At 41.4% G+C, this 13,225-nt stretch overlaps 1 protein-coding gene across 20 annotated transcripts in view; it reads right to left on the reverse strand.

The window, feature by feature from the left end:
• ptprfa (protein tyrosine phosphatase receptor type Fa) overlaps nucleotides 1-13,225 on the reverse strand; it is a 229,067-nt gene that overhangs the window by 86,992 nt on the left and 128,850 nt on the right. For all 20 annotated transcript variants that reach the window (XM_069522627.1, XM_069522623.1, XM_069522622.1 and 17 more), the window contains 2 exons: nucleotides 7,204-7,473; nucleotides 5,282-5,863 (listed from right to left, as the gene is read on the reverse strand). In XM_069522627.1, coding sequence (XP_069378728.1) covers nucleotides 5,282-5,863; nucleotides 7,204-7,473 — 852 coding nt within the window. The remainder of the gene's footprint in view (nucleotides 1-5,281; nucleotides 5,864-7,203; nucleotides 7,474-13,225) is intronic.

Below are 13,225 nucleotides of genomic sequence, written 5' to 3' on the forward strand. Positions count from 1 at the left end.
TTTTTCTATATAACCATGTCATCAAAATTGATTGTTGTTAGACTGCAAATTGTCACACTATTCATGTCATGCATCAATATATTTTTGTCAGGTGATGGATAGTAGAGATGCAGAAGGAGATACTGAAGGAGGTAGAGCAGGAGAGGCTGGAGGAGAGGGAGGAGGTAGAGGAGGAGAAGCTGGAGGAGAGGGAGGAGGTAGAGGAGGAGAAGCTGGAGGAGATGAAGGAGAAGAGGCTGGAGGAGGGAGAGGAGGAGGAGATGGGGGAGGAGAGGCTGGAGGAGGAGAAGCTGGAGGAGATGGTGGAGGAGGGAGAGGAGGAGAGGCTAGAGGAGGAGAGGCTGGAGGCTCACAGGTGAGGTTGAAAGAATGAACATTAGTCATGAGATTAAGCATTGTGACATGAGCTGGGTCAAGAACTCACTGTAGGGAAGGAGTGACATAAACTAGTTTATTAGGCAATATTTTTGTCATTATTAATTAGTAATTCATTAAATTATAAATTGCTCATAGATATTCCACCTTTCGTTATGTTTATCTTAGCCGGATCAGCAACAGCCAGGGGTCAGCGGATGCTCAGGCAGTAAAGGAGCACAAGATGGAAGAACAGGGCCAGATCAGATAACTGAGCCATATCAGCCCAATCCAAAGGAAATAGCAGTTCAAAAACTTGCAAACAGAACCCTACATTTCCAAGAGAAATGGTTTAAAGAATTCCCTTGGATTCATTACAGCCATAGTGTGAAAGGAGTCCTGTGCTTTTACTGTGTAAAAGCATTTCAACTTGAAAAGTCTTCACTGGCAAAAAACACTGATCCAGCATTTGTGTCAGCTGGTTTCAGAAATTGGAAAAAGGCTGTGGAGAAATTTACAGATCATACAAAAAGCAGGTCTCATAAGCTTGCAATTACTACACATTGCCAAAAAGAAAATACAATTGATTCCCAGCTTTCTAGTGCATTGGCAGCATCACAGCAAAAGGCAAGGGCATGCTTGATGAAGATCATGAGCTGTGTGCAATTCCTAGGCAGACAAGGCCTAGCACTCAGAGGAAATGAATCTGAGGAAGGAAATCTTGCTCAGTTACTCAGGTTGAGATCAGATGATGACTTCATGCTGTTTGAGTGGCTTAATTCGCGTTCTCATGATTACACAAGCCCCAAAATCCAAAATGAGATGTTGAGCATGATGGCAAACTCCATTGTCAGGGATATAGCCTCTGAAATCAGAGCACAACCAACTTTGCAATACTCCATCATTATTGATGGAACACAGGACATTACTGGGACTGAACAGGAATCAATCTGTCTTCGCTATGTTGACCACAACCTCATTTCTCAGGAAGCATTTGTTGGATTATATGAAGTGTCACTCACAACTGGACAGAACCTAGCAAATGTAGCCAAAGATGTGCTGCTTCGTCTCAATTTGTCTCTTGATGGGCTCAGGGGACAGACATATGATGGAGCAGCAAATATGTCTGGAAAATATGCTGGTGCTCAGGCCTATCTTACCCAATCACAACCTCTGGCACTGTTTGTACACTGTGGTCCTCACTGTGTTAATTTGATAACACAGGCAACTTGTGCAGCCTCATCTGTCGTCCGTGATGCACTGCAGTGGGTCCATGAAGTTGGGCATCTGTTTGGACTTTCAGGAAAGTTCAAGACCATATTCTGCAACATTGCCACATCTGAACATGGGTCATTTACCACACTGAAACCACTGTGTCCTACACGGTGGACTGTGCGAGTCGCAGCAGTCCATTCAGTCCTCAAACAGTATGAGGCAGTGTTGCTCAGTTTGGAGGAGATGGCGTCAACCGGTGGCTCTGAAACAGCTACAAAGGCAAATGGTCTCCTTGACAGATTCCAGAGAGGAGAAACAGTGCTGGGACTCCATCTTGCTTTGGAGGTTCTTGAGGAAATGGAATGCCTCAACAAATCGTTGCAAAAGCGAACCATCACAGTTGCAGGCATGCAGGCTGCAGTACATTATGTAAAGACAGCTCTACAAGAGAAAAGAACAGAGGGAAGATTCAAACAGATCTTTGACAGGGCAACAGAGTTGGTCACCTCACTAAACATCAGCCCAATTGAAATGCCTCGTATCCGCAGGCCACCGAAACGCCTACCTGGTGAAGCTCCAGCACATGCCCCAGCAGCTTCTGTTGACTACTTCAGAAGGGAGTTCTTCCAGATCCTTGACACAGCAGATGTGCAATTCAGAGAGCGGTTTCATCAAGCAAGCCTTGAAGTTCTTCAGAAATTGGAGAATGTGCTTGTAACTGGAAAAAGTGATGCCATTGTGGACCAGTATCCAGAGATTAACAGGAGGATGTTGGATGTGCAGTTAGCCATGTTCAAATCAAAAAACACCTATATATCAAGCAAAGAAGCTGCAGACATCCTGAGAGGCATGCTGCCTGAAGTCAGAGGTCTTTTTGATCAGGTGGAGGTCCTTGTGAGGCTGTTGCTGGTTGTTCCAACATCGTCAGCTGAAGCTGAGAGGAGTTTCAGCGCACTGAGGAGGTTAAAGACCTGGCTTCGCAACTGCATGAAGCAGAAACGCCTGAACAATGTGGCAGTTTGTCACATACACCAAGAAAGGGTTGACGCCTTGGACAGGAAAAAACTCTGCCAGGAATTTATCTCTGCCAGTGATCGAAGACAACATGTGTTTGGAAGCTTTGGATGAGTTGATTACTGTATGTTGACCTTTCTGTGGTCTTTGGGCAAATTGACCCTTGTTCACTTTTCATTTGTCAAAAAGAGGTTTTATAGACATTGTTGATGTTGCTCTGGTTATCTGTCGTGAGTTTGATGTAAGTCTTGTTTTCGTTCATAGTCACAGCTATAGTCATTGTTCAGACATAGTTTTATCTAGTCTCCTTTGTTTCCCCTTGTTTTTGGATTTGGTTTTGATTTTTGTATCGCCTGGTTTTTCTCCCTCGAAGAGGTGATTTTTTGTTATTAAATATTTTTGCACTTCACCTGCCTGCCTTGATGTCTGCGTTTGGGTCCACTGCCTATCCACCCTGCCATCGTGACAGATACCAAGAACCGATACCATTTTTTGCATGAAGACCGTGATCAGAGGCGAGTTACTCCTCCACCAGATGCTTGTGCGTTGTATCGGTTTTAAAAAAAGTGGTATTGGTGCATCCCTAGTAACAATAGAAAACTAGAAGAACTGCCAGAAAACACAGTAAACTGAAAGAGTTTGGGTTTTATTAAAAATACTTGTGTCCCCCCCACCTCTAAAATCAAAATTTCGTCCATGCTCAGAGGTCTCGCATGGTTAGAATGAACTAACATGTCTAGTAAGAATTTGGGAGCAGCTACATTAAGAGATTTAAAAATGAGCTGTAAAACTTTACAGTCAATCCTGTGGTTTACAAATTATAAGGATTTCTTTGCAAAAATGTGATTAAAAGTTTGTCAGAAGCATATCTAAATTACGGTAAATGAGGATCATTAATATACATCATCTAAGATGTGATAATGCGACAAGTTGAAGCGAAATGAGACTTATAATGACAGAAACAATAATAAACAGAGGTAGTGCCTCCAAGATGTAAATCTCTGATGAGTGACAAGGGGTTTCGGACCAAGAACAATGTTTACAAATTTTCTGCTGAATAAGTAATGTACCATACCAATATAAATTTAATTCTTTGTTTGGCAAGTCAGTTTGACAATTATGCCTAATTATGAACTAGACTGTTTGTAGGTTGATGTAACTGAGATGAATCCAACTGTTGCTTATTACCAGAAGGTTTGACGTTAAACAGCTATTATAGAATTCATTGAATCTCATTAAAAGATGCAGGAGAGGGATCACATTTTCTTTTCTATACGTTGAGGTATTGGTTAATCTTTCCTTTATTGTTTTATTGAGTCTTATTTACTTTATTTAAAATGTTTTTACCTCATATTTGTGTTCAGCCTCAACAGAATGGGCTGAGCATTCTCTTGACTTCCAGTTATTGGAATCAATAAGACTATGCATGATCAGCCCACTCAGGTAAGGTGTTGCAACATTTTTCACCAAGTTGAAAATGACATTTGTGCTTATTTTAAAAATTGTGATCTAAATCGGTTAACTGCAGACCTCGAGTCATTCTAAGATCATATTCTGATGTACGTAAGCCATTGCTACGCTTTCAGTCCCTGGTTTATGAAGTAGGAGTGTTGCTTGCTGCCCTTGACTACTGCTTCCACTGGAACAGACCAAGAATGAAAACTGCAGTAGGCAAAGAGATAAATGGTTTGTATTTATATAGCACTTTTCTAGTCTTGATGACCACTCAAAGCTCTTTACAGTACAGTTTGCAATTCACATTCATACAGTTCAAATTTATAAATTCAACTATTAAATTTTTTGTTCTATGAGTGGCAATTCAGGGTAGAATAGGGATCAAACTACCAACCTTCTGGTTGGAAGATGACCGCTCTACACCTCAGCCACAGCTGCCCACGACCTACTAATGCCTACTTATGTTCCTACTAGGAACATAATAAAAGTTTGTTTTATAAATACAAACCTGCATTGCTTCAGTCCACTCCCTTTGCTATGATTCACTCTCTCATCCTCATCCCTGCAGCTGCTGCTTCAGAAACTCTCCCTCACCCTGACGAATTCTCTTCCCCTGCCTCACTCTCTGTCCTTTAACACTGCCTCCTCCTCATCCTCCCCCAAGCAGCTCTCACCTGCTTCAGTCTGAAAATGGAGAAAAAAATATCCTTCCTGCTAATGCTGCCTTGCTTTTTATCAGACTAAACAACTCGAATGAAATAAGTTGTTTGCTTAGTAATAAGGTGCTACCACAATGTGCAAGCAACTTTTCTACAGTTGTGGACTAAGTAATCAAATAACCTTTTTAAATATATTAATCAAAAGACATCTCATCACTCGTGAGAAGACAGCTCAACAGGTGTAGCTTTTTGAGGCTGCACCAGAGTTTAAGGTTTTCTGCAATGAAAAAGGACCCTTCTGACTGGGTAAAAACATCAGGGATTGTTTTAACCAAACCAAAAAGTTTAGGTGTCAAAATGCATGAACATTCATCAGCTAGACACAGACATGACTTCAACATAGAACTAATGTAGCTCTTTTGTAATTAGGCAACAGTTTGCTTACATTTTGCCATAACAGGACATGTCAAATGTGTGTTTTAAATTCTGTTCTGCCTCAAAGGGATGAAGCAACACCTGACCCAGTAGCATGGCGCTGAAAATACACTTTGACTGTAACATCTTCAGAATTTGCTTGTTCTCACCTCCCTGCTGGGTCTTGATCTGCACAACATCAGAGGGAGGTCCGTCTCCCACTGAAGTAAAGCCCAGTACTCTCAGGCTGTATGTGATATCTGTGGTCAGGCCTGAAATGGTGGTGAGCTGGCTGTTATCTGTGTTGTGTTTCTGCCAGGCGCTGAGTGGGTTGTTTTGCGTGGAGCTGTAGTAGACTCTGTAGCCCCGGATTTGGCCGTTGGGCTCCTCTGGAGGTTCCCACTGAACCAGCATGGTGCTAGAACTCAGCATGCGTGCCTGAACGTGAAGAGGAGGGGATGAGGGTGCTTGCTCACTTGTACGAGTGTCCACAATACCACTGGGAGGCCCCCGGCCGACGTTGTTGACAGCCATTACGCGAAATTCGTATTCAGAAAAGGGGCTAAGGCCACCGATGCTGTATCGGGTGGTGGCTACTCCATCTACTTCCTGGAAGCCGTTTTCAGACAGTTTGGGGCGGTACTGAATAACATAGTAGGACACCGATTCAGGATTACCAGAGTCCCAGGTCAGGGTGACACTGGTTGCTGTAGTTTCTGTCACAATGAGGGAGGTAGGTGGCTTTGGCAGAGCTGTTAAAGAGCAGAGACAGATGAGAGAGTCAGACATTTTAGTCTCCCACAGTCTTTTTCCATTTTCATCTCTCTGACATAAAGGTCTGACAGGAGGAACACAGAGCTGTTTAGCACTGCCAGTGTAAACATTCAGGAGCCTATCTCTGTCCTTTCCTAATGTTGACGGTGGCAGCAGGCTGAATAGTATATTATGGATGCATCCCCCTTTCTTCTTTAGTACAGACATGTGAACCTGGCATTTAGGATGATTATAAAATTCCACAGTACACTGATAGTGATGCACCGTATATTAAATGACTACATATCACTGTGTGGACTTTAATGTCAATCGAATAATTATCTTCTTTAATGATTGCTGTTGATGCAGCTTGTGACAGTATGACACCTTTCCTCATACTATCTTTTATCTCCTCCTTCTCTCTTCGCTTTGTATAACTCAACATGTTAGGATGCTTGGATTACGTTCACAGCAATCATTTATATTTAGAATGTGCAATCTTTTCAATGTTCTGCACAGATGAGGATGCATGAGGGTAAGCATGGATGGTTTCGATCAATCATTCAATCAAATTTTATTTGTACAGCCCATGTTCACAAATTACAATTTGTCTCATAGGGCTTAACAAAGTCTGACATTCTCTGTCCTTGGAAAATCATCCAAAATAACAACCAAGCAGCAGCCAAGTGTTTACTCAGGTTTAGCTGAGTTGAGGTGTTTTTAGTCTATTTGATAGACACAGGGGTAAAATATTTAGGCTGAAACTCAGTTAGTCTGTGACACTGTGAAATGTTGTCAAGTTTTCAATCTAAATCAGTGTTGGACTGAGTAGTATAAATGGTAGTATAAACAGGTGTTAATCTCCATATCAGTCTGCCACTGCTAGTGATCTAATGAGAAATAATCACAAAGCGAAATAATGCAGTTTGTTCTCACATCTGTAAGGAGTTTTATTGAGTATCAAGATTAAGTCAGAGCAAATCCACGGAACCACGCCAACACACCGTTGCTCTGTTGGCGTGGCTCCGGTGCCTGTTGGATTGGGGGTAGGGGACGTGGCACTGTAGTTCTCGCGACGATTAGTTCTCTTCTTCTTCTTTCTCTCTCTCTCTCTGTCTTAATTAATTAATTAATTAATATTATTATTATTAATAATAATAATACAATTGCATTTGTATAGCCCATGATCGCAAATACTCACAAATCCTGACATCCATAATGATAATAATACTTATTTATGCTTTAAAACAGTATAATTATTCATATATTGAAATTCTGTAATATGAGGTCACATTGTACCAGAAACACCTAACACCCCCAGAACTTTACAGTTTCTCACCTTTGACAGTTATCTGGGCCGTGGTCTCAATCATGCCCAAGGAGGATATGGCCACACAAGTGTAGTTGGCAGACTGTTGGATGTTGGTGAGCTCCAGGACATTGCGGCCAATAGGCATCTCCTCCTCTCGGGTCAGCTCCACCTCACCGATCATCCACTTGACAAAAGGCATGGGAGCACCGACTGCCACACAGGTCAGATTGACACTGCCTCCAGGCATTACATCGTGATTGGTGGGAGGGATGGAGAAACGGGGAGGCACACGACGAACTGCAGGAGTAAAGAGAAAGGGCATGAGAGGCAGAGGGGGGATGTGGTTGCTGGACCACTGAGCTGCATGTTTGTCTGACTTGTACTGTGCAGCAGTAAGTGTGGATGGGTTAGGAAGAATAAGCTTGTGTAACATCAGCATTGCCCTGGTGGACTTGACTGTCCTATCATGCTCTGCTATGGAAACTGACTGTGTTTCTCCAGCTGAAGAAGTTTAAAGCAAGTTTATGGGAAGGATTTCTTTTCAGCTGCGTTTCAGTTTAGATCTTCAGTCTTTTGTTCTACATGTCATATTAGTAAATGTTAGTCTCAGTTGCTTTTCAGTATGTGATGAGTACAGAAATCTAATAGGTTTTTCAATGGAGAGCTTAGATTCCAGTTCATCTGATTGCTTTCACAGTTTTATTTATAGTTGTAAACCTTTTCTATTCATTTAGATTCTATTTGTGAAGTATTAACTATTATTAATGATCTTCATGTCTAAGTTATCATGGGAAGGTAAATGGACTATCCCATATTATTGTAGCACTTTTTCAGTCTAATGGACCTCTCAAAGCACTTTATAGTACAGGACACACACGCTATCACACTATTGGCACAGGGATTAAACCACCCACCTTTGAGTTAGTGAAAAGCCACTCTGACTACAGCACACACAGTGTTCACTGTTGTGGTTAATCTAATGCAAGCAGGGCTCTGCTAATTGATTCTGCTAATGATCTAATAAGAATTACATATCATATAACTTAGCTTAATCTTTTACTTTTAGATTTATCTTACTAATAAATCAGTAAGAAGTTAAAATACTGTCTTACACTATCGACAGTTTTAAACCAGATTAATACATTTTGTTTGCTATCTGTGTCATTAGCACCTGATATATTACCTCTGTCAAGGAGGTTGTGTCTCCACCTGTGTATGTTTGTTTGTTCATTTGTCAGCAGGATTACAAAAGAAGTTTAGTTATGTGAGTGAAGATTCAGAGTAATGACACAAAGGCTGGAAGTGATGTCTTTGTTTGCTATGTTTGTTTTTCACCTTGATACTCTATCAAAACTCCCATTCCTCTGCAGTCTCCATGTAGTCACTCTGATGTGGGGTTGCATTGTTGAGGAGGTGATCATCAGCAACATGTGTGAGCTCTGTAGCTAGATGGTTACCTCTATGTAATCAACAAACCTTAAGGTTGAGCTTGTTATCATTAGCCGGGCCTTTCCTCCAGTGTGTTGCTGAATCATCTCAAACCCTATTTGGGATTCTTTGCTCTCCTCTACTGTTGTAACTCTCTGTGTAAAAATTGAATGTGTTCAAGGGAAACTGTTGGAACATTGTGCCATCTGTACGGTTCATTGTTTCTCATCCCTCTCTGTAACAGCAGTCTTCATGTCCTGTCTTCAGGTGTGGCCATTCAGAACAGATACCACCAGCTTCCCAGCTTTAAGAGCTGTTTTAACCACACTTTATAAAACTAGTTTGAAACACTTTGAATAATAGTTTGAATAAAAAATACCTCTTACTGGAACTCTTTGCTAAAGTGTGGGACCAAACGATTAATTTGGCTTTTCCCCTCAGAGCCCTATGATGTTGATATAGCATAACCTCATATTGTGCTCTGCTCTGTTACTGGATATTACCATTAAATAAGGCTGTGCCATGCTCACTTATAAAAGTGACAAATTGGGAGCCGTTGCCTGAGGCACGTTACTTGATTTCTATGGGCTTTCCTGAAAGGAATGATGCACCTGCAGTCAACTGTGACAGTCAAGGGCATTTCCATCACAGCCTGCAGCTGAGGCACCAAGTGGGCTTGAGAGAATACTGAAGGCTTCTGCCCTTAGAGTGGGGATTGACTTCCTCATTACACTATATCTGAAGTAGTGCAACAGCACTGTGTGAGCATTAAGCATGCAGATGGCTGTGTTGCATAAGGGAAGTCCTTGCTTTCTTGACTTAGCAGAGCACAGGCAAGTAAATCTGACTAACAAAGTGTTATTTAAGCAGTGGTAGATTAGGAGTCTGAGGAGTTTTCACTTTGGATCAGGAGCTTTTCTAGGGTTTTGGTTTAACTGAAGAAGGGCAGGGTTACACATTCTGTCACTCTACCTCTCAGTGTAGGAAATGTGAGAAGCGATGATACTGGAGACGTGCATGGGACGTGGAGAATGTTTGGCAGAACAATTTCTGACAACAATTCGTGAGTTTTGAAGTGCATGCGTGGGCTGAATGTTACTGTAGTAAGGGAGAAGAGACTGTGTCTTTGTGCTTGCTGCTCATACAGGATCAGCACTGTCTACTGGCAAGGGCACCTGCAGGCTCTAAAACAGAGATGCTGGCAGAAAGAAAGAGTCCCAATGTAGCTGTTGTGATGGTAAACATGATGCAGAAAGAGAGGAGAGAGGAAAAGGCTTAGGACTGAGAGTGGATGATATGCCAGAGGAGGAAAAGGAAACGTTGTAGTTGTGGAGGTTGGGGAGGTCAATCAGGGAATATATATTTTTTCCTGTTTAAAATAAGAAAAAATTAAACATTTACAATATTTATGTTCAGGGTCAAAACCATTATTGATCAATACGTGACTAAGGGTTTCTTCATGCTGAGTAGTTATTTTAAAAACTAAACTTAGAAAGTAGCCCACCTCTTTATTCCCCAGAGCACCGGCCAAGCAGAAAGGAGAGATTTCATCCCTGTCTGTGTGTGTACAAAATGACTCAACAACCCCTAGACAGGTTTTCAACAAAGTCGGTGGGAATATTACTTGGGAAGGTAATAATGTATTGTTCATAAAAGCATTTTTGCTGTATCTCTGCATATAAAGTAGTAGGTAGAGACACAAGAGCTAATTTAGATCAACCAATTATTCATCATCATGGTATAAATGATGACATGGCATGACATCATTTATTATGAAATGCCATTATTAAAAAAGTTAGCCCTGCCTGATTTGATTATTTACAGCATTGCCCCTCTAATACCTTTCATCAGAAATAGGGGTTCAGTCTTAGTCTCAAGAAGACAACATTAACTACAGGCCATCTCATTGTGGAGGCCACAGTCTTCTTTTTTAAGGATTTTTCTAGGATTTTTTTTTTCTAAAAAACAGGTTCATCGGCAAAAAAAAAACACTGGCCATTTGACAATCATCCAGGAAGTAAACAAATTGTCTAAATGACTAATCCTTGCACAAGAGCACCACTGCTATAAGTGGTGTATGATAGTGGTTCAGTCTGATCACCAAACCACTCATCTTTAATACTTCATGACATTGCCATGTTCTTAGATCCAATCTGCAGATGTGTAGCTGGTAAAGTTTGATAAAAATGAAGTACAGCTAAGGCCAGTGACAATGTTTGTTTTTAACAAGTTGACAGGGTTCTGTGATTAGTTTTGCCAAAATAAATAATGACAGTGAGTCTGTTTGAGATTTTATGGCAAATCATCCACTCAGTTGAGATGTTTCACCACAGGCAAAAGTTCCCTTCTTACATTATTACCATTATAATCTTATCACAGGCTGTAAGACCAATTGTCACATTAAACAACATGATGACATGGTAAGAGCTTTTCATGTCAGTGGGATCGACAGTGGATGGTGCAGTGATGAAAAGGCAAGGGGTAGATTTTCAGCAGGTGCACAGTGTAAAAGCCAAGCCTTGATATTTCATCTCTACTGTGAACATATGGGAAGTGTTTCCCAGACCCTGTTGCTTATAGCTTGGAATCATTTCAAAGTATGAGTGTCTCTGACAAGTAAAATGTATCTATTCAATAATGTTGAATGTGATCCCCCTGCATCAGGGGAAGGTTCAAACTGAAATACTGTGAATGCTTACAGATGGGAGTGAAAAAGCTCAGTCAAACAGCAGAGATCTTACACAACAGTGATGTTATACCACAGCAACGTGGGGGAAGGTTGGTCACTATAACAAGATGCAATGGCCTCAGCTGGCCAGGAGTCACATCAGTACTGTCCACAGAGCACTGAGTCTGAAACTTAAGGGGTACTCTGCTGCAACATGCAACTGGAAATCACATCACTAGATGTCACTAAATTCTACACACTGAACCTTTAAGACCATTCCAGGACTAAAACAAAGATGTAATCATCACATCATACAATCAGTCCCAGGGAAAACTGGTGACATTTTAGGAACTTTTGAAATCACCCCTTTGTTCAGGTGGTGAAATGGATTTTCTTTATAAAATAGATTAGTGGTTTGTGAGTAAATGTGAGACATTCAGTTTGATTTATGTCAGGTAAAACTGAGGTGCCTGCTGGTTGGTAATTAGAACAGGTAAGGTCTTGGATGTGCTGGCAAGCACTGAGGGGAACATCCTCTTCTTCAATGGATCAATAACAAACCATTAAGTTACCCATGGACATGGAGGATGCTCATGATTGATGATTTTAGCCAACTACAGACCAATATCCTTTCCTGTCTAAAATCCTCGAGAAGGTTGTAACCAATCAGCTGTGTGAGTTTCTCCAGGAAAGTAATGTATATGAATACTTTCAGTCAGGATTAGGAGCTCATCACAGCACAGAGACAGCCTTGGCAAAAGTCACTAATGACCTTCTAATAGCTTCAGATGAAGGGTTTGTATCTGTCCTTGTCCTGTTAGATCTTAGTGCAGCATTCAACTATTGATCATCAAATTCTATTACAGAGATTAGAACAGCTAATTGGCATTGAAGTAACCGGCCTAAACTGGTTAAATCCTATTTTTCAGGTTGATTCTAATTTGTGCAAATCAATGATGAGCCATCTATGCGCACCTAAGCTAACCACGGTGTTCCACAGGGTTCTGTGCTAGGCCCAATTTTTATTCTCATTATTCCACTAGGAAATATTATCAGGACACACTCACACACTAAATTTCCACTGCTATGCAGCTGGCACCCAGATGCAGAAACACTAGTCCATGTCTTTGTCACATCCAGACTTGATTATTGTAATTCCCTATTATCAGGCTCGAGAAGTAAGTCATTGAAGACCCTGCAGCTTGTCCAAAATGCTGCAGCACGTGTCCTGACAAGAACCAGAAAAAGAGATCTCCCAGTTTCAGTTCAAGAGGCAGACACCCTCCCTACATTTAGGGGGCTTGAAAGTAGGCTTAAAACCTTCCTTTTTGATAAAGCTTATAGTTAGAGCTGGTCCAGGCTTGTCTTAGATCTGCTCTTAGTTATGCTGCTATAGGTTTAGAATGTCGAGGGACACATGACACATGGAGTTTCTCTTTCCTCTTCTCCCTCCTTATCACGTCAAATAACTTAATGTCACATCAATACATGTTACTGACTTGTACTGTTCCCCGGAGTCCCTGTGCCTTATCGTTCGCAGATCAAGACCGCAACTGCGGCCACATCGTGAATTATGATGGTTGATCGTGAATCAGAGACCATGATGATAATGTTGGATCCTGTCTCGTGCTGGCATCTGATCATAGTGATGGACCATGATCGAGGTGGCAGCTGATGGTGGATCCTGATGGCAGCAGTAGATCATGGTGATGGATTATGATGGTGTATCCTGATCGTGGTGGCAGCTGATTGTGGACTATGGTTACAACAAGACTGCTTGATATATAATATGTCTACTCATATACTCAACCATTACTGACAATAACTCCTCAATTAATTTACCTTCCATCATGCTACAAACTATTTATTCTAACCAATGCTGTAATTACTCTAATTTTTCTGATGTTCTCCATCACATGTGGCATCTATTGCACTTCTGTCCATCCTGGGAGA

Source organism: Paralichthys olivaceus, chromosome 3 (assembly GCF_024713975.1).
Source record: "Paralichthys olivaceus isolate ysfri-2021 chromosome 3, ASM2471397v2, whole genome shotgun sequence".
NCBI classification, from domain to species: domain Eukaryota; kingdom Metazoa; phylum Chordata; class Actinopteri; order Pleuronectiformes; family Paralichthyidae; genus Paralichthys; species Paralichthys olivaceus.